The sequence below is a fragment of the Sus scrofa genome, chromosome 7 (assembly GCF_054392235.1).
Source record: "Sus scrofa isolate SSC_HxYL_T2T_F1_AM1 chromosome 7, Sscrofa_HxYL_maternal_Yorkshire_Landrace_v2.0, whole genome shotgun sequence".
Classification (NCBI taxonomy): Eukaryota; Metazoa; Chordata; class Mammalia; order Artiodactyla; family Suidae; genus Sus; species Sus scrofa.
In genome coordinates, this window is record NC_139389.1 from 73,779,571 (window position 1) to 73,801,055 (window position 21,485).

The 21,485-nt window shown below is 47.0% G+C and overlaps 1 protein-coding gene and 4 non-coding genes across 7 annotated transcripts in view; 3 read left to right on the forward strand and 2 right to left on the reverse strand.

Annotated features, from left to right (window-relative positions):
- Positions 1 to 5,948, forward strand: part of SNX6 (sorting nexin 6) — a 48,773-nt gene extending 42,825 nt beyond the window's left edge. For 2 of the 3 annotated variants that reach the window (XM_084966287.1, XM_084966284.1), the window contains one exon: positions 3,981 to 5,944. In XM_084966287.1, the coding sequence (XP_084822413.1) occupies positions 3,981 to 4,034 (54 nt within the window). In that variant the 3' untranslated portion in view covers positions 4,035 to 5,944. 3 annotated transcript variants of the gene reach the window in all.
- An 847-nt stretch (positions 5,949 to 6,795) lies between these two features.
- On the reverse strand, positions 6,796 to 6,957 carry LOC146401668 (U1 spliceosomal RNA). Its single transcript, XR_014811566.1, has one exon. It is a non-coding gene; the product is annotated as a U1 spliceosomal RNA (small nuclear RNA).
- Positions 6,958 to 8,340: 1,383 nt separating this feature from the next.
- LOC146401669 (U1 spliceosomal RNA) lies at positions 8,341 to 8,502 on the forward strand. Its single transcript, XR_014811577.1, has one exon. It is a non-coding gene; the product is annotated as a U1 spliceosomal RNA (small nuclear RNA).
- Positions 8,503 to 16,248: 7,746 nt separating this feature from the next.
- Positions 16,249 to 16,338, reverse strand: TRNAY-GUA (transfer RNA tyrosine (anticodon GUA)). The gene is given in 2 exon segments: positions 16,249 to 16,284; positions 16,302 to 16,338. It is a non-coding gene; the product is annotated as a tRNA-Tyr (tRNA).
- Positions 16,339 to 18,896: 2,558 nt separating this feature from the next.
- LOC146401670 (U1 spliceosomal RNA) lies at positions 18,897 to 19,060 on the forward strand. Its single transcript, XR_014811550.1, has one exon. It is a non-coding gene; the product is annotated as a U1 spliceosomal RNA (small nuclear RNA).
- The last annotated feature ends 2,425 nt before the right edge of the window (positions 19,061 to 21,485 follow it).

The window sequence follows — 21,485 nt, forward strand, 5'->3', positions numbered from 1 at the left end:
AGCCAAAAAATTGACAGTAACCTGGAGTTCCCATCATGGCACAGTGGTTAACAAATCCGACTAGGAACCATGAGGTTGCGGGTTTGATCCCTGGCCTTGCTCAGTGGGTTGAGGATCTGGCGTTGCCGTGAGCTGTGGTGTAGGTTGCAGACGTGGCTCGGATCCTGCATTGCTGTGGCTGTGGTGTAGGCTGGTGGCTACAGCTCTGATTAGACCCTGAGCCTAGGAACCACCATGTGCCTCGGGAGACACACACACACAAAAAACACACACACACACATACAAAAAAAAATTGACAGTAACCTAAACATCTAAAAATATTGAATGTTTTATTTTACTTAATTTTAGACTTTTAGGAATGTTGCAAGGAAAATACAAAGAATCCCTGGATAGTCTTCTCGCAGATTCCCCAAATGTACATATTATCACATCTGCTTTGTCTTTCTCCTTCCCTGTCTCTTTTCTCACACACACACACCACACCACACCCCTATAACACATTTTTTTTTTTCCCACTGCTCTCACAACATGTGGAGATTCCCAGGCCAGGGATCAAATTCCCCCAACGGCAATGACCCAAGCCATTGCAGCGACAGCACTGGGTCTTTAACCCGCTGCACCACAAGGAACTCTACACCTTTTTCTTTTTCTGGCCACCCCTTGGTATATGGAGTTCCTGGGTCAGGGATCAGATCCTAGCTGCAGTTTCAACCTAGCCACAGTTGCAGCCACACCAAATCCTTAACCCACTGTGCTGTGCTGGGCCAGGGATTGAACCTGCATCCCAGCACTCCAGAGATGCCACAACCCAATCGTGCCATGGCGGGAACTCCACAACTGATTTTGCTTAAACTGTATATGGGTCAGTTGCAGATATGATGCTTCTTCCCTCTTATACATTTCAGTGTGAATTTCCTAAAACCAGGTTATTCTCTTAAATACTCCATACAATTAAAAAGATGAGGAAGTTAATGTTGACATAATTCTGTTATCTAATCCAGAGACTTTATTCACATTTCCCCAGTTGTCTCACTATCATTAATGGCAAAAGGAAATTCAAGAGAATGCGTTGCATTCAGTGCACATGTTGTCTTAGACTTAATTTGGAAAAGGTCTTGAGTCTTTGTATTTCATCACATTAGACACACTAGAGCACAGGCCTATAGAATGTCCCTCAGTTTAGGTTTGTTTAATTGCTGGGGTTAGGTTATCCACTTTGGGCAGGAATACCACACAGAAGTGATGTTCAGATTTTCTTATTGCATCACACCAGGAGGCAGATGCTGTTGATTATATATATAATTTTGACCATTTGCTTAAAGTGATGTCTGCAGATTTCACGGTGGCATAGTTAACCACCGTGGAATTAAGTGTTCTGTGGGGAGATATTTGAGACTGTTGGAATTAAGTGTTCTGTGGGGAGATACTTGAGACTGTTAAATACTCCATCACTCAACCAGCATGACCAATAGGACTTTGTACCATGGTGGAAGTATTCTATAATCAGTGCTCCCCAGTATGGTAGGCACTATCCATGTGTGCCTATTGAACATTTGAAATGTGAATAATGCAATTGAGGAACTGAGTTTTTATTTAATTTTAATTAGCAAATTTTAATTATGTAGCTACACATAGCTAATAGCTATAGTATTGGCATTTTAGTCCCATATTGTTTTTAGCATCTATCACTATTTTTGCCTGAAACAGTTGTTATGATGATTGCCAGATGGTCTTTTTTTTTTTTTTTTTTTTTTTTTTTGCTTTTTAGGGCCACACCCAAGGCATATGGAGGTTCCCAGGCTAGGGGTCCAATCTGAGCTACATCTACTGGCCAACACCACGAACACAGCAACTCAGGATCCAAGCCATGTCTGCAACCTATACCATAGCTCAGGACAACACTGAATCCCTGACCCACTCAGAGAGCCCAGGGATTGAACCTGCATCCTCATCAGTACTAGTTGGATTTGTTTCTGCTGCACCACAGCGGGAACTCCCAAAGTGGTCACTTTCTAATTCCATCATTCTTTATACATGTTAGTTAACTTTCTATTCTAAAAAGGGGGTTTTCCTTCTTCCCTGTTTATATACTAATGTAACCTGAATGTACTTCATTTGTGCTTTTATGTATGTCTCTGAATTTAGATGCCAGTTCATGTTTTACAAATGGGCATTTAGATATGACTTTTTTTTTTTTTTTTTTTGCTTTTTAGGGCCGCACTCAAGGCATATGGAGGTTCCCAGGCTAGGGGTCCATTTGGAGCTACAGCTACTGGCCTACACGACAGCCATAGCAACTCGGGATCCAAGCCGAGTCTTTGACCTACACCACAGCTCATGGCAACACCAGATCCTTAATCCACTGAACAAGGCAAGGGATTGAACGCACAACCTCAGGTTCCTGTTATGGCTCAGTTGTAACAAACCCAGTTAGTATCCATGAGGATGCGGGTTTGATGCCTGCCTCACTCAGTGGGTTAAGAATCTGGTGATGCCGTGAGCTGTGGTGTAGGACACAGATGCAGCTCGGGTCTGGAGTTGCTGTGATGTAGGCCAGCAGCTACAACTCCCAATTCTACCCCTAGCCTGGGCACTTGTATATGCCATGGGTGCAGCCCTAAAAAAGATAGACATATAGATAATTACTTTCATATATAAAATCTTATTATTTTTGGAGTCCCATGTTGGCCTAGCAGTTAAGGAATCAGCATTGTCACTGCTGTGGCTTGGGTTCAGTCCCTGGCCTGGGAATTTCCAAATGCTGTGGGTGCAGCAAAAGAAAAAAGAAAAAAAAGTCCTAAATGTTTTTATAAAAACTACTATAAATAAAGGTAATGTATATTTTAATGGCTAAGGGAATGTGATAAGCTATCTTACAATCAGAAAATGTTTGGGAGTTCCCACTACCACTGTGGCTCAGCGGTAGCAAGCCTGGCTAGTATGCATGAGAATCCAGGTTCGAACCCTGGCCTTGCCAGTGGGTTAAGGATCCAGTGTTGCCATGAGCTATGTAATCACAGATGTGGCTTGAATCCCAAGTTGCTATGGCTGTGGCGTAGGCCGGTGGCTGCAGCTCAGATTTGACCCCTACCCTGGAAACTTCTATATGCTGCAGGTGCAGCCCTAAAAAGACAAAGAGAATAGTTCAAGAGTTTAATCTGTATTCAGATTATTTTATTTTTTTCCTTTTTCTAGGGCTGCTCCTGCACCATATGGAGGTTCCCAGGCTAGGGGTCTGATCAGAGCTGTAGCTGCCGGCCTACGCCAGAGCCACAGCAATGTCAGATCCAAGCCGAGTTAGCAACCTACACCACAGCTCACAACAACACTGGATCCTTAATCCGGTGAGCAAGGCCAGGGATCGAACCCACAACCTCATGGTTCCTAGTCGGATTTGTTAACCACTGAGCCACGACGGGAACTCCTTTTATTTTTATTATTAATGAGGGTAGAACATGCCAGATAATTCAAAATATTAATATTGGTATAGATGGAAATTTACCAAAGAATCTGGTATATGGAAAATAGTATTATACATGGAACAAATTGTATAGTTTTATGTTTTTAAACTTTTATTTGCATATAATAAATTATTGTTTTCAAAGCTCTGATATCTTACATTTAAAGTTAGTGATTCCCCGGGAGTTCCTGTCATGGCGCAGTGGTTAACCAATCCGACTAGGAACCATGAGGTTGTGGGTTCGATCCATGGCCTTGCTCAGTGGGTTAAGGATCTGGCGTTGCCATGAGCTGTGGTGTAGGTTGCGGACGCGGCTCAGATCCCGTGTTGCTGTGGCTCTGGCATAGGCCGGTGGCTGTGACTCCAAATCAACCGCTGGCCTGGAAACCTCCATATACCACTGGTACGGCCCCAGAAAAGACAAAAGTAAATAAAGTTAGTGATTTCTAATACTGTATATTTTCAGTAAGACTCTTCCAAACTGCCTGAACTTCGTTGTTTATTTTCCCTTCTTTTTTAGGGTAACCTACAGTTGCTGCAGAACTGCCTGGCAGTGTTAAATGGAGACACATAAGCCATACTCCACCTTCCAGTTAAAAAGGGCTGCCTTCCTTCAGATTCTATTTTTTTTCTTAATGATGTTAGGCATTTTACTGCTCACTGGAAACAAAAGAAACAGCTGACAAAGTGCATCTCCTCCCTTTTTCTGAGAAACAATGGAGCAGTGCCTCCCACGAGTGCTGCCAATTGCAGGTGGTGGGACCTGTGCCTGTACCCTGGACAGATGCCTGTCATCATGCCCTACTCCTCTTCAGAAGCCCAAAGTTCAGTCTTTTTCAAGTAGCCTCTATAACTGTGTTTATTTTATGAGTAGTATTCCTTATGGCTGCCAGTCTTATTTACCTTTAAGTAATTTCTGACGTTTAACCGTTTCAAAATACATTGTTCAAACCAGTTAAGGATTGCCATTACCTTTTTTTAAATTTTGTTTTAAAAAAACATTGTACACCAACCACCTTAGTCCACTCTTGTATCCAGGTAAAGCATCTTAATCAGACTTATTTTTAATTAATGAACATTTCTTAGAAGTTTTGGGACAGACTTTATGTAATCTTTTTAAGTATGATTTCTGAAGAAAAGCAGATGCATTAGTACGTTTGCCTTAAACTTGTAGACTAAACCAACTATTGTCAAATAAACAGTGATAACAGTGATAGTTTTTAACTCTGTGGTCATTGTATCACTCTAAATTTGGAGTAGCTGTAATAAATCTACTCCTGTATTTTGCTTTACAGTGCAGGTCTTAGTTTTTTGTTTTTTGGTTTTTTTTTTAATGGCACCATTGAGGAATTCCCTTGTGGCACAGAGGATTAAGGATCCTGAGTTTTCCCTGCAGTGCCTTGGGTCTCTGCTGTGGTACAGGTTCATCCCTGGCCTGGGAACTGCCTCATGCCACAGGTGTGGCCAAAAATAAAAATAAAATGGCATATTGAACCAAGTTCACCAATCACTTTACGAAAAAATGAACTGCTTCTCTGTGTCCTTTCAGCACTTCCTGTAAGATAGAATTGGGCAGAGGCAGGTCAAAGACAGCTATTTCTAAAATACAGGAGCAGAGAGTATGGTCTGTTGTGATTTCCAGGCTTCTACCCTGCCCCAGTTGAAGCAGTTAACCATGCAGCATAAGGCCAGTGTATATAGATTGGTACATAGAGAGAAAGAGGGCTGCTGTAGGGAATAGCACTTGTCAGTGGAGAAAAGGTTGGAATATTTGGAGTGAAAATTACAATGCAAAAAGATACTAAGGAGTTCCTGCTATGGTGCATTGGGTTAAGGATCTAGTGTTGCTGCAACTGTGGTATAAGTCATAGCTGTGGCTCCTATTCAGTCCCTGGCCTGGGAACTTTCATATGCCCCTGGTCCTTTAAAAAAAAAAAAAAAAGATACTAATTATCAGTAGCAACATAACATATTATTGGACTTTCTAATGTGAATGAACATTAAACTTGTCTCCTACATGTAAACCATAGGCATTTGGGTTGGTCACCCCTCCAGTAGATTCCTAGTTTTTCCCAAACCATTCTGAAGAAGGCCTTCCTGGATCTCAGGGCTAGTCGCTGTGATTCTAGCCTTCAACCACTGCTTGTCTCTTGCCTCGCTGGTGTGCTGGTCAGTGTTTCTCTCTTTTATTGACGTTCCTCAGTGCATTTGAATTGTGGATGTATGTGTCAGCTGAGAGCTTGTTTTGTCACCTGTGTCACCTTCAGTGGTGAGATATGCCCCTGCAATGCCCACCAGTAGGTGAGCATGAGTTGGATTGCTCTAGCTTCTGGATTCAGGGCAAGTACCTTTACCCACTGCCCTTATGGCCTTGGACAAGTTTGCCCAACATCTCTGCCTGTTTCTCTACAATAAAGGATGCAATTGACCTACCTCACAGGGCTGTTGTGAGGATTAATAAATGTTGGTACAGCGCTTTGGAAATGTGAAGATGCTGTGTAAATGCTAAAAAAAATAGCAAATACAAGGCAAAAAGCTACACAAATTTCCACACATCCATCAGCTAATCTGTTTATACCGAGGTGGCCTTTTTCTGGAAAGGGAATATGTAAGGTACATCCATTTGGCCCTTTGATTTTTTTTTTTTTTTTTATGGCCCCACCTGTGGCACTTTTGGGGTTTTGTTGTTTACACTTTAGAGTGCTTGATAGGGTGGGGGTAGGCTGGAAGCAGCAATTAAGTTGCAGGGGTGTGGGTGGGGAGTGCTTAATAAATACATGTATGAGTTGACTGATGACAACACTAGCCAGAGGGCTTCTCACAAAATGTACAAATAAGGGAAAGAATGCATGTTCCTCCATCAAGGTCATACTTGGGAAAGACATATACTGAAACTTACTCCAAGCTCACTGCTAGTCTCGGATAAAAATAGCCGTGGATTCACTACTGTTGAGATGTACCAGTTATAAAACTACATCTCGTGGCTAAGAACACAAAGCTGAATCTGGGAAGTCGTCTACTGGTAGTCAGCCAAGGAGCGGCCTAGAATTTCCCCTTAACTGATGTTTCATGCTCAGAGAAAAAAAAAAAAAAAAACTCAGACTGTGGGAAATAGCCTGTAGGGTGTACGTTGGTTTAAGGATGTCTGAACTTCCGAAGAAATAAAAACAAAAATCACAAGCGATAGTTCTTCACGGTAAAAAACAAAACAAACTTGTCCAAAACGTTGAAGATACGAATGCAGTTGCACTTTATAACTTATACTATTACAATGAGAATACAATAGGGAACGCACCGAAAAACACTTAGTCTGTTTCTCAAAACCCAGAAAAATTCAGGGGAGAGCGCGAACGCAGTCCCCCACTACCACAAATTATGCAGTCGAGTTTCCCACATGTGGGGAGATTGCAGGGATCAGCACACCCGCAGCGCAATGGATAACTCTCGCCTTGGGAAAACCACATGCCGGATCATTATCTCCCCTGCCAGGTAAGTATGCCCCACCACCCACCGCTCGCCCGGCTCTCAACACATGCTCACTGCCCGCCCGCCGCCTCCGCGCCCTCCCCCCAGCCACGCCCCTCGCCCCGCCCCGCCTCGCCCGCCCGCACCGCAACCTCGCAGAGCCCCCTCGGGGGTCCACACGCAAACGCAGAGGCGCAGGCGCAGCGGGACCAGCAGCCTCTGCGCGCGCGCTCATCTACATACGCCACGCCCCGTCTCGACTTCCAAGGTCCCCTTTTATTTCCTGTCGGGGACACCGGCCCGATTCATCTCCTTGAGACGCGCCAGTGTCTGAGGGCGGGACGGCGTGGGTACACACCCACCAGGCGGAACCCCGGAGGGGCAGCGCAGGAAGACGGGAACTCGCGACGCGGGCGCCCCGCAGTTGATGCAGTTGATGGGGTGCATCTGGGCTCAGGCCTGTCTGGTCTCACCTTCCTTTTGGCCACTATGAAACAGTCCTGTCAAACCAACGTTAAATACCAAGATCTGTGTTTCCTCATCAGTTTAAAGTGAAATTTTTAGTGCTCATCCATGATCCCTCAAATTAGGTACAATCTAATCTTGCAACAGCAAAAGGAAACTATCACGGAAGGGGTAGATGTGTGAGCAAGAAAAGGATGTTGAATAGTCTGTGAAAATCAGTTGTACTGTGAAAATGTCACATTCTCGTTCCGAGGGACTAGGCTGCCTCTTTCAGTCGGCTGGATACATGAAGATTCTTTTTCTGAGATCAAGTAGAGGTTAAAGGTGCATCCTTCCCGGATGTGAGCAAAATGATTGAACTTTTGTGTGTTCAAGGGTGGTGGGTGCTGTGGAGCAAAGGGAGGAGAGAGACAGGACCGTAGATTACAGGGTCAGGGCAGTTTTCCCAGAGGGCCTAACTGCACAAAGATCCTAGGAAACGTATGGTAGCACCCTTTTTGATTATTGCTTGCTTCAAGAAGTTTCCTTTCTTATTGTGTATTTTCTACAAGTAGAGAAGAGAATTCTGTCTTTTTTTTTTTTGTCTTTTAGGGCCTCACTGGCGGCTAGGTGTCGAATTGGAGCTGTAGCCGCCGGCCTATGCCACAACCACAGCGAGGCGCGTCTCAAGGAGATGAATCGGGCCGGTGTCCCCGACAGGAAATAAAAGGGGACCTTGGAAGTCGAGACGGGGCGTGGCGTATGTAGATGAGCGCGCGCGCAGAGGCTGCTGGTCCCGCTGCGCCTGCGCCTCTGCGTTTGCGTGTGGACCCCCGAGGGGGCTCTGCGAGGTTGCGGTGCGGGCGGGCGAGGCGGGGCGGGGCGAGGGGCGTGGCTGGGGGGAGGGCGCGGAGGCGGCGGGCGGGCAGTGAGCATGTGTTGAGAGCCGGGCGAGCGGTGGGTGGTGGGGCATACTTACCTGGCAGGGGAGATAATGATCCGGCATGTGGTTTTCCCAAGGCGAGAGTTATCCATTGCGCTGCGGGTGTGCTGATCCCTGCAATCTCCCCACATGTGGGAAACTCGACTGCATAATTTGTGGTAGTGGGGGACTGTGTTCGCGCTCTCCCATGAGAACGTTATGATAAAATTATAATTTTTAGGAGTTTCCGCCGTGGCGCAGTGGTTAACGAATCCGACTAGGAACCATGAGGTTGCGGGTTCGGTCCCTGCCCTTGCTCAGTGGGTTAACGATCCGGCGTTGCCGGTTCGGTCCCTGCTCAGTGGGTTAAGGATCCGGCGTTGCCGTGAGCTGTGGTGTAGGTTGCAGACGCGGCTCGGATCCCGCGTTGCTGTGGCTCTAGCATTAGGCCGGTGGCTACAGCTCCGATTCAACCCCTAGCCTGGGAACCTCCATATGCCGCGGGAGCGGCCCAAGAAATAACAACAACAACAAAAATAAATAAATAAATAAAATAAAATTATAATTTTTAGATGGTTATTTAGTAGCCATATTACACACCAAAGGTTTCTGATGGATTTTGATCAAGTTCGTAGTTTAAAAGCTTTCTTGTGCGGGTTTGTTTAGTCGTTTGGGTTTTTTGCTTTTAGTGGGTGTTTAGAACGTTGGTTTTCTTGTTTTCTGTGGATTTTTAGCTATTTGATAACTCTGAACTGTACCAAGAACTGAATTTCCAAAAACTGATGAGGAAATGTGGATCTATCCAATATTCTTTATAGAATTTTTTTCAAACTCTTTATTTTCATGTTTTTGTGTGATCGTTTATCAGCAACTTTAAGCCTTATTTGGCAGGGGGTATGGGGAAACCTCTAGAAAAGAAATGGGATATTATTTTCAGCAGCTTGAATGGACCTGCTAGAGATTTTTTTTTAACTGATTATCTTTTCCGTCATAGCTGGTGTATGGTGTTCTGTGAATTTTCTACTGTACAGCAAGGTGACCCAGTCACGCATACATATATACATTCTTCTTCTAGAGATTATCGTTTTAAATGAGGCAAATCAAAGATTTATATACTATCACTTATAAGTGAAATCTAAAAAATAATACAAATCAACTAATTTACAAAACAGAAACTGACTCAAAGACATAAACAACAAACCTACGGTTGACAAAGGAGAGGCTAAGGGAAAGAGTGTGGGATTAATAGATACATTCCTGCATATAAAATAGACAAAGAAGTATTTATTGTGTAGCCCATGAAAGTATTTAATATCTTTTAATAACTTAAAATGGAAAATAATCTGAAGCTGTACAAATGAATCTAACAACATTTATTGTAAATCAACTATAGTTTAATACAATTTTTTTTAAGAATGCAGGTTCTTAGAGCTCAACTTGCTTTAAGGTCTCAATAGTTCTTGCAACTATTGAGAACCAACATTTTAAATGAGATTCTCAGTTGATTCTATACACATTGAAGTTTGAGAGGCTCTGATCTTACATACACATATATTTTTTAATTTCTATCTTTCCCACTGTAATATAAGTTTCATGAAGTCAGGGATTCTTGTGTATTGACTGCTGTTGCGAGACATGTTTCTACAATATTTTCTTAGCCTCTTTGCTGAAAACTCCATGTTGTCCTGCTTTACTTAATCCCATCTTCCTGCTTTACTTTATCCCATCTTGCTATTTGAAAAACACAGTGCTGGTAAATGACTAAAGCTTAAGAACAAAGACCTAAAGGCCTAAATTATTCATAGGGTTAGCTGAATGAGGACATAATGGTTGGTCTAGGCACACTGGACCTGTGCAGATTGGCACGCCGTTTGCACAAGCATGATATGTCCTCTAAGGAATAAGAGAAAGAGGAACCTCACGGCCAAGTGGTTTATGAACGGTCGTTAGCAGAATATGCATTAGCAAAGAGAACCAAAGGTCAAACCTAGGCACACTGAGTTGCCGCAAATAGGTATGCCCTTTGCGGAAGCACAGTGAGGATTTTCTGAAATGCTATGCATAGCTAACGCAAATGCTAATGATTGTTATGTGCCTAAAGGTCAGAGTGAAAGCTTAACCTTCTACCAGCTAAGTGACTTTTAAAATAATAAAATAACTTATGAAATAATAAACAAACCCTATATCCTCCACACATAGTCCCCTCCTCACTTGATGTCATCCTAAAGAGCACAATAAAAGCAGTGTGGTTTCTTGAGGCGGTGCTCTTTGTCCCTGAGACCTTGAGTCCCCCGGTTCCCACAATTATTTAAGATAAATGTCTCTGTGTCTCGTTTTATGTTAACTTTTTTCCTTAAGTTTCACAGCACCTGTTCTTCAGCCCCATCCTGCTGAGCTGGTCTCGGCAGACTGCTCCATCCATACTTGGCTGGAATAGTGCATGATTATAATAGGCTTTTAATATACATATTGAATTACCTTATTGATATCACGCTTAAAAAAAAAAGTCCACAGCAGGTTTTTGGTCTAAGTCCAGGTCAAATGAATAATACTTTGTCCTTTCCGCAGAGAAATCGCAAAACAGTCGCTGTTCAGCTTCGTCGGCAATGTCTCTCAACACCATTTCTTTTTTTTTTTTTTTTTCCCCACTGTACAGCAAGGGGGTCAGGTTATCCTTACATGTATACATTACAATTACAGTTTTTCCCCCATCCTTTCTTCTGTTGCAACATGAGTATCTAGACATAGTACTCAATGCTATTCAGCAGGATCTCCTGGTAAATCTATTCTAAGTTGTGTCTGATAAGCCCAAGCTCCCTATCCCTCCCACTCCCTCCCCCTCCCATCAGGCAACCACAAGTCTCTTCTCCAAGTCCATGATTTTCTTTTCTGAGGAGATGTTCATTTGTGCTGGATATTAGATTCCAGTTATAAGTGATATCATATGGTATTTGTCTTTGTTTTTCTGGCTCATTTCACTCAAGATGAGATTCTCTAGTTCCATCCAGGTTGCTGCAAATGGCATTATGTCATTCTTTTTTATGGCTGAGTAGTATTCCATTGTGTATATATACCACTCTTCCGAATCCAATCATCTGTCGATGGACATTTGGGTTGTTTCCATGTCCTGGCTATTGTGAAGAGTGCTGCAATGAACATGCGGGTGCATGTGTCTCTTTTAAGTAGAGTTTTGTCCGGATAGATGCCCAAGAGTGGGATTGCGGGGTCATATGGAAGTTCTCTGTATAGATTTCTAAGGTATCTCCAAACTGTTCTCCATAGTGGCTGTACCAGTTGACATTCCCACCAGCAGTGCAGGAGGGTTCCCTTTTCTCCACAGCCCCTCCAGCACTTGTTATTTGTCGATTTATTAATGATGGCCATTCTGACTGGTGTGAGGTGGTATCTCATGGTAGTTTTGATTTGCATTTCTCTTATAATCAGCGATGTTGAGCATTTTTTCATGTGTTTGTTGGCCATCTGTATATCTTCTTTGGAGAAATGTCCATTCAGGTCTTTTGCCCATTTTTCCATTGATTGATTGGTTTTTTTGCTGTTGAATTGTATAAGTTGCTTATGTATTCTAGAGATTAAGCCCTTGTCAGTTGCATCATTTGAAACTATTTTCTCCCATTCTGTAAGTTGTCTTTTTGTTTTCTTTTTCGTTTCCTTTGCTGTGCAAAAGCTTTTCAGTTTGATGAGGTCCCATGGGTTTATTTTTGCTCTAATTTCTATTGCTTTGGGAGACTGACCTGAGAAAATATTCGTGATGTTGATGTCAGAGAGTGTTTTGCCTATGTTTTCTTCTAGGAGTTTGATGGTGTCCTGTCATATATTTAAGTCTTTCAGCCATTTGGAGTTGATTTTTGTGCATGGTGTGAGGGTGTGTTCTAGTTTCATTGCTTTGCATGCAGCTGTCCAGATTTCCCAGCAATGCTTGCTGAATAGACTTTCTTTTTTCCCATTTTATGTTCTTGCCTCCCTTGTCAAAGATTAATTGACCATAGGTGTCAGGGTTTATTTCCGGATTCTCTATTCTGTTCCATTGGTCTGTCTGTCTGTTTTGATACCAGTACCACACTGTTTTGATGACTGTGGCTTTGTAGTATTTCTTGAAGTCTGGGAGAGTTATGCCTCCTGCTTGGTTTTTGTTTCTCAGGATTGCTTTGGCGATTCTGGGTCTTTTGTTGTTCCATATAAATGTTTGGATTGTTTGTTCTAGTTCTGTGAAAAATGTCCTGGGTAATTTGATAGGGATTGCATTGAATCTGTAGATTGCTTTGGGTAGTATGGCCATTTTTACAATATTGATTTTCCCAATCCAGGAACATGGAATATTTTTCCATTTCTTTACATCTTCTTTGATTTCTTTGATTAAAGTTTTATAGTTCTTGGCATATAGGTCCTTTACCTCCTTGGTCAGGTCAACACCATTTCTTTAAGTCCCTAGGTGAGAGCTAAAACTATAGAGATACAAACAGTCCATGAGCCCAGGGAAAGGGCCCCACTAGTCCACACCATTGCCTCCAGCCTAGCCTCTTTCAGACCCCTTCTACTTTATTTTATTGTATTTATTTATTTATTTGGCTACACCTGTGCCATGTGGAAGTCCCTGGGCTGGGGGAGGAACCTCTGAACCACAGCAGCTAACGGAGACACAATAGTGACCATACCAGATCCTTAACCTGCTGTGCCACAGGAGAACTGCAGCCCCTTCTCACTTTAGAAGAGCGAGAACGTTGCTGTGGCTCTGGTGTAGGCCGGTGGCTGCAGCTCCGATTGGACCCCTAGCCTGGGAACCTCCATATGCCGCGGGAGTGGCCCAAAGAAATAGCAAAAAGACAAAAAAAAAAAAAAAAAAAGAAGAGCGACAAGATCGGGAGTTCCCCATCGTAGCTCAGCGGAAACAAATCTGACTAGCATCTATGAGGACGCAGGTTTCATCCGGGCCTTGCTTGGGTGGGTTAAGGATCTGGCATTGCCTTGAACTGTGGTGTAAGTCGCAAATGTGGCTTGGAACCAGCATTGCTGCGGCTGTGGTGTAGGCCAGTACCTACAGCTCTGATTCGACTTCTAGCCTGGGAATTTCCATATGTGGGGGTGGGGGGTGCAGCCCTAAAAAGCAAAAAAAAAAAAAAAGAGAAAGAAAGAAAATCAGCAAAAGCGTGAGATGATTAGAAAAATGCAAGTCAAATGTAAGTTTCTTTTTCTTTTTCGCCAACCCGCAGCATGTGGAATTCCTAGGCCGGGGGTCGGATCCCAGCCACAGTTTCGGCCTACACCACAGCTGTAGCTGTTATGGCAGCTGCCCAGCAGCCCTGCGCTGCAGCGTATCAGCTCTGGCGACAGCCCCATGGCTGTAGTGTACCAGCTCCGGCAGCTTTGTGACTGCAGTGGATCAGCTCTTTTACCCAGTGACAAACCAAGCGAGCACTCGGAGAGTTGGAGAACTCAGGTTTATTACGCCTGTGGGCTCAGAGGAGATCGATCTCCAGAGTCTGAGCCCTGAAGAAGGATTTCACAAGGCTTTTATGGGCTACTTCTTCCGGGTCCATGCTTGGCTAGTTGGACCGGAGTGACATCAGGCACGGTAGTAGATGCGGAAAGAAATTTACAGAAGCAGATGTGTGGGGGAGGGGTGGTTGGGGCAGTTGGCTGGACTTTGCATAGTCATCACAGCCGGGGTCTCTCCTTTCTACCTTTTTATTGGGACATTTTCTACATAGCAACGAGGGATCCTTAACCCACTGTGTTAAGCCACCAATTCCCAGCCTTTCCAAGACACCGCCAACCCTACTGCACCAGTATGACCTCCTAAGTACCATATTCTTCTCACATACCTGCTCCTTCAGTTCAGCTGTTGCTTCACCCTGACTCAAGCAGTAAGGGAGGCAAAACTTTACTTTTTATCTTTTGGGGTCTCTGGCAGGGCCTGAGAATCATGGACATAAAAATAAGAGAAAAATATACAGATTTTTACATGTTGGAGTTCCCGTTGTGGCGTAGTGGAAATGAATCTGACTAGGAACAATGAGGTTGAGGGTTTGATCCCTGGCCTTGCTCAGTGGGTTAAGGATCTGGCATTGCCCTGAGCTGTGGTGTAGGTTGCAGACACAGCTTGGATCCCGAGTTGCTGTGATTCTGGCGTAGGATGGCAGCAACAGCTCTGATTAGACCCCGAGCCTGGGAATCTCCATATGCCGCAGGTGCAGCCCTAAAAAGACAAAAGCCCAGATTTTTACATGGGACCCCCCACAATGGGAAAGTGAAGACTCAAAGAAGTGGCTAAGTGGGTCTTCAAGGAACCCTGGTTTCTTCTTCTTCTTTTTTTTTTTTGTCTTTTTGCCTTTTCTAGGGCCACTCCCACGGGATATGGAGGTTCCCAGGCTAGGGGTCCAATCGGAGCTGCAGCCGCCGGCCTACACCACAGCCATAGCAACTCGGGATCTGAGCCGCGTCTGCAGCCTACACTACAGCTTACAGCAATGCCAGATCCTTAGCCCACTGAGCAAGGGCAGGGATCGAACCCCCAACCTTATGGTTCCTAGTCGGATTCGTTAACCCTTGTGCCACAACAGGAACTCTGGAACCCTGGTTTCTTTATTGGCCCTGGTTCCTTTTATTGAAGAATGGTATTTACAGGCCAAAATCTGGTACTTCAGCTTTATTAACACTGGTGTGTCTTTGCTATTAGGCCCTGTACCTATTTTACTCAATGGATGATATGTTATTATATCTAAACTTGATTTGGGAGTGGGAACCCTTTCACTCCTGTGTGCTTGACATGCCTCCTGAATCAGTCACTGTACATTTCTGTACATTGTGACATGGCTGCATATGCAAAGCTGGTGATTTGCCACTGAAAAGCCTGGTAGCCTCTGGGTGCTCATCAGCCCCTCCACCCTCCTGCCCACGGTGACTTTATGTGGCAGCGAGGCTTTGAGGACAGATGGAAAAGGGATGTCAGAGGGGAGACCACATCCAGGGCTCAACAACGCCAATAGCTATGCAGCCTTGGCTCCCCTCCTTTGCCCCCCTGCCCTGACTCCTTGGGCAGAGGAGGCTGCTGCCTGAACTAGGTCTGGGTTCTGGGGGTCCCCGGAGGGGCACCATATGCATATGTACACTCACATGGGGCAGGGGCCGGGGCCGGGGCGGAGAGGGAGAAGGAGGTACAGATACATCCAATATGGCAGAAGAATGGGTGCGAGCGTTTTAGCACCCTCGTACATACAGAGCGTGAGCAATCGCTGCTCTTTCTGAAGGAACGCGAGCTCTCCAGCTGCTCCCAGAACAGGTGCGAAGGCATCTGAAAGCTGAGGTTTCCCCGGGACCACATCCCTGCCCTCAGACTAAGAGGAAACCTGAACGCACCACCGCTGAAGTCAAGGCTCACTGAGAACCCTGCGGCGTTTTTTGCTTCGGCCAATGTCAGCCCGGACGCAGGTGCACACCTGGCAGGGGCTTGGAAAATCTCAGGGTGGCAGTTCTGCCCCACGGAGCGAGAGCTTGGGAGAGTGGAAGGCTGTAGCCGGGAGAGACAGCGACAGTGACCATCCTTTCGGGGGCAGAGCTGGGGACAGGGCCCGAGACTGAGAGGGAGTTTCCAGGGAGGGTGCCATGGTTGTCCCTGGCCCACGCGACGGCCTGTGTGCTCCTGGGCCTCCGGGGCTGGCGGGGGGCAGCTGCTGCGCGCCCAGCCGTTTGGCTGCAGGGACGTGCGCGTGAGGAGCGGAGCGGCAGGCGGTGAGGGACTAAAAGAGGAGAGGGCGAGGGCCGTGGTGGGGCCGGAGGGGCCGCGCGCTGAGGCGGGAGCGGCCCGGCTGCGGGCGGGGGTGTTGCCCGCCACGGCCCCACGGCCCACGCGTGGCTGGGCAGGTGTCCCCAGACACCTCGGGCCTCCGGCCAGCAAGAGGGGAGGCTGCGCGCGGCGCAGGGCGCAAAAGCCACAGGCACCTCCTTCGAGCCGGAATCGAACCAGCGACCTAAGGATGTCCGCACGGATCCCGTCTACAGTCCTCCGCTCTACCAGCTGAGCTATCGAAGGGTGCGCGCCGCCAAACCCGAGCTCTTCCTTTTTCTTGCGAAGCCCGACCCGCGACGCCGGGACGCCCGAGGTGGGACACGCCCTGGGCTGTTTGGAAGCCGCTTTGAAGAGAGCGGCGAGCTCCGAGCCACGGCGTCCTGTGCGGGCGCGGCCGGGCCGTGGCGGTGGCCGCCATCCGCGCAGCGATTTTCAAAGAAAGATGCCGGGTCCCCGGCGCCCACCTGTGGCCGCCTGTCCCCTCCCCCGCCCCTGGCTACAGGCGGGGGGACCACGGGTCCGCGGCCGCAAAGCCGCTAAGACCGGCAGGGGAGGGGCGTTGGCGAAGCCATTGCGCGCGCGGGGAGGCGGAGGCCTGGCAGAGCACAGGGGAACCCACCGGGAGCGGCACCTCCTCCCCGGCTGCCAGCCTGGTGCTTTTCAAGTGCCTTTAGTTCAAGAGCAACCTTGGGCCAACATGGCGGGGTCTGGTGGGGCACTTTCTGCCACCTTTCAAAGCCACCATCATCTTGCCCGCGTTACGAAGTCTCCTGTTGATCTCCCCCCACGCCCACCCCGCTTTCGCCCTGCTACCCTGACAGCCAGAGTGATTTTCTTTTCTTGCGGGGGGGGGGGGGCCGCGGGGCGGAGGCCTTCTTGCTCTTCTCCACACACACACACACGCACGCACGCACGCACGCCGAACTGGACTTTGCTCTGGCTGATTTTTGTGGCCGGGCTGCTCTTCCCCAGGAGCCCCAGGACCAACTCCCTCACCTCCTTCAATCTGCTCCCATTGGCCCCTTCTCCAGGGAGCCTCCTCTGACCACCCAGGGTAACACAGCAGCCTGCCCCTTATGGCAACCCCCATCCCTTTCCCGCCTCATTGCTTTTTCTTCTTCTTTTTCTTCTTTCACACCTCTCAACAGCTAACACTCTAGGTCATTGGCCGATCGTGTCCATTGCCCAGTTGCTCCCACCTTCCAACAGCCTCTTCTCTAAGACATGAGCACCCACAGGCCTTTTGTTCCAAAATTCCTCAGCTGTGAGAGCCACGGGGGTTGCAGTAAAGTAGTTGGATAGGCAAATGCCCAAGGTCAGCAAAGAGGAGATCAGGATATAAAAGACCAGGCCAGGAGCCAGGACTCGCCCAGGGGGAGGTGCAGTTTTCTTGTTTGATCGCAAAACACAGAGTTCCTTAAGGTGAGAACTGTACAGGTCCCAGCGGGTGACAACCCATGCAAACCGTTTCCTGCACTCACTGAGACACTTGCACACCAGACTCTAGTTGGGCTTCTAGCAGCATAATAAGGTCTTGTCCCCGGGCTTGACCTCCAGCCCCATTAATAATATGCCTGCCCGAGAAAGTCCAACCCCTGACACTTTTATTTATTTATTTATTTATTTATTTTAAAAAGAGCATTCGGGTAAAAGGGCTTAACAGTTGTGAATGTGGTTTCTCTTACAGTCCCAAAGTGTCCCTCCAGGACTGGGAGCCATTGCTTGGAAATGTCGTCCCGAGGGCTAGGGCCTCTGTCTCTGAGTCTCTGGGGGAGGCTCCACCCTAACTTCGCTAAGTACCTTTATCCCGACCAAAGCTTTGTAGTTTTTCACTTCCGACTCTACTCGGCGCCCCCCGCCCCTACCTCCCCTACCTCCCCATCCCCCCTTAAAATGCCCCAATCCCCTCTTCCCAATTCCGAACGGACCGCAAGTCTTTCTCCTACCAGCAGCACTTACCGAGCAAAATTTGTTTTCACCACCTTCCAAATCGGAAAGGACCAGAGGGCACGGGTGGGGCCGCCCTGTGCGCGCTCTGCGGCGGCAGGAGGGGGCAAGGGCGCTCGCCCCGAGCACCGCACTCCGGGAGGCCCCAGCGCCACCCCTACCCCCACCCCCACCCCGGGTGTTCCTGCCAGTGTCACCCGGTTAGGCTACTCTGAAGCCCTCTGTGTCCCTTTTACTCCGTACGACCTCCTGGAGAACCAGCACCACGCTTCCTTACTAAGGCGGCTCCTGAGCGCTTCAGGTCCACCGGCAGGCAGACCTTTCCCGAGTTTTGCAGGACTAGAAGATGAGTTTGAACAGGCGAGGGCAAAACGGGCTGACATGTTCTTTTCGCCGAAAGGAAGGTGAGGGGCGACCCGGGCCCAGACCCGCGGGATCAACCAACTGGGGGTGCGAGGCCGCGAGCTCGCGTCTTCCCGGGGCCCCCCTTCAGGTTCCCACTCTTGGCCGCGCGCCCACGGCCCCCGGCCCAGAGACACCCGCGCGTCTCAGAGTGACTCTCAGTAGGTCCCTTGCCCCCAGCGGGGAAGAGAGCAGGGCGCCCGGGAGGTCGGGGCTGGGGCGTGGCGTATGTAGATGAGCGCGCGCGCAGAGGCTGCTGGTCCCGCTGCGCCTGCGCCTCTGCGTTTGCGTGTGGACCCCCGAGGGGGCTCTGCGAGGTTGCGGTGCGGGCGGGCGAGGCGGGGCGAGGGGCCTGGCTGGGGGGGAGGGCGCGGAGGCGGCGGGCGGGCAGTGAGCGTGTGTTGAGAGCGGGGCGAGGGCGAGGGTGTGGGGCGAGGGGTGGGTGGTGGGGCATACTTACCTGGCAGGGGAGATACCATGATCCAGTAGGTGGTTTTCCCAGGGCGAGGCTCATCCATTGCACCGCGGATGTGCTGACCCTAGCGATTTCCCCACATGTGGGAAACTCGACTGCATAATTTGTGGTAGTGGGGGACTGCGTTCGCGCTCTCCCCTGGTTTTTACGTATGTAAAGGTGAGACGATTTTTTTTTTTTTTTTTAGGGAATGTTGTTTTTAGTAGTACTTTTTTTTTTCCGCACTTCTTTTGTGTAATTTTTTTGTTTGTGTGATGTTCTTCGGTTTACTTAACTGTTGTAATAACCAGCTGTACACAACAAGGCTTTCACAAAGATAGTGTCAGTATCATACTCAAAACTCTTCTTTGGGGTCTCATCTGAGGGACTTGGCGGAATTCTCGGTAGTTATAGTTTACTTTAAGCAGTAAGTACTTAACTCAAACTCTCATTACATAGAGAAGGTGTGAGAAAACATTCATCAGGTGTAGAAACTTGTACCGGATTCTTGTGGTGTAGTTAAGGGATCTTTTTGCCTTTTCTAGGGCCGCTCCCGCGGCATATGGAGGTTCCCAGGCTAGGGGTCTAATCAGAGCCGTGGCCACCGGCATACGCCAGAGCCACAGCAACGCGGGATCTGAGCCGTGTCTGCAACCTACAACCACAGCTTAGGGCAACGCTGGATCCTTAACCCACTGAGCAAGGCCAGGAATAGAACCTGCAACCTCATGGTTCCTGGTCGGATTCATTAACCACTGCGCCACGACGGGAACTCCGGGATTTTTCTTCTATACAGATCTTTCCAATCAATTAATTTTTTATCCTTCCAACCAAAATTGTCATGTTTGGTGCCTGAGAACCTGGACTCAAGCTAGTTTACATGAATGGAGATGGTCTCAATTTTGTTCTGCCAATAATCATCAGTAATTGAACTGACTTAAATACCATGTCTATATCCTGGGAGTACGAAGTGGAATTCTCTTCTCTGGGAAGATTCACTGTGAAAATTCACTGTAAAAATCATTATACCTTTTCAGTTGAGTTCAGTTGCATATGTCAGTTATTTTAGAAAACTTAAATATCGAGTCCCTGTGTAAACTCACTTGGTCTCCCTGAGGTACTGGCTTTACATGGGAAGTATGAATTCAACTGATTTTTCTCTTTTGCTTTCAATAGCAAGTAAGTAACCCAAGGTAAGGGTTTGAACCTTTTCAACAAGTGTGGCAGCTGCTGCCACACCTTTTTAAAGGCACTCAAGACTCCCAGGGTATCTCATGCTAGTTTTGATTTGCATTTCTCTAATAATCAGTGATGTTGAGCATTTTTTCATGTGCTTGTTGGCCGTCTGTATATCATCCTTGGAGAAACGTCTATTCAGGTCTTTTGCCCATTTTTGAATTGGGTTGTGGGCTTTTTTGCTGTTGAGTTGTATAAATTGTTTGTATATTTTAGAGATTAAGCCCTTGTCAGTTGCATTGTTTGAAATTGTTTTCTCCCATTCTGTAAGTTGTCTTTTCATTTACTTTTTGGTTTCCTTTGCTGTGCAAAATCTTGTCAGTTTGATTAGGTCCAATTGGTTTATTTTTGCTTTTTTGCCTTTTTAAGCCCTCTCCCAAGGCATATGGAGATTCCAAGGCTAGGGATCTAATTGGAGCTATTGCCGCTGGCCTGAGCCAGAGCCGCACCACCACCAGATCCAAGCTGTGTCTGCAACCTACACCACAACTCATGGCAACTCTGGATCCTTAACCCGCTGAGCAAGGCCAGGGATCAAACCCTCGACCTCATGGTTCCTAGTGGGATTCATTTCTGCTGCACCACGAGGGGAACTCCTGTTCTTGCCTCTTTTGTCAAAGATTGTCTGTAGATGTCTGGGTTTACTTCTGGGTTCTCAGTTCTGTTCCATTGGTCTGTATGTCTGTTTTGGTACCTGTACCACACTGTCTTGATGACTGTGGCTTTGTAATACTGCCTGAAGTCTGGGAGCATTATGCCTCCTGCTTGGTTTTTGTTCCTCAGAATTGCTTTGGCAATTCTGGGTCTTTTGTGGTTCCATATAAATTTTGGATTGTTTGTTCTAGTCCTGTGAAAAATGTCATGGGTAATTTGAAAGGGATCACATTGAATCTGCAGATTGCTTTGGGTAGTATGGCCATTTTTACAATATTAATTTGTCCAACCCAGGAGCATGGAATATCTTTCCATTTCTTTACATCTTCTTTAATTTCCTTGATTAATGTTTTATAGTTCTCAGCATATAAGTCTTTCACCTTCTTGGTCAGGTTTATTCCCAGGTATTTGATTTTTGGGAGTGCAATTTTAAAAGGTATTGTATTTTTGTATTCCTCACACCAGTCAGAATGGCCATCATTAATAAGTCCACAAATAAAAATCCTGGAGGGAGTGTGGAGAAAACGGAACCGTCCCTGCACTGTTGGTGGGAATGTAAATTGGTACAACCACTATAGAAAGCAGTATGGAGGTACCTTAGAAAACTATACACAGAATTACCATATGACCCAGAAATCCCACTCTTGGGCATATATCCAAACAAAACTTTCCTTGAAAAAGACACATGCACCCACAT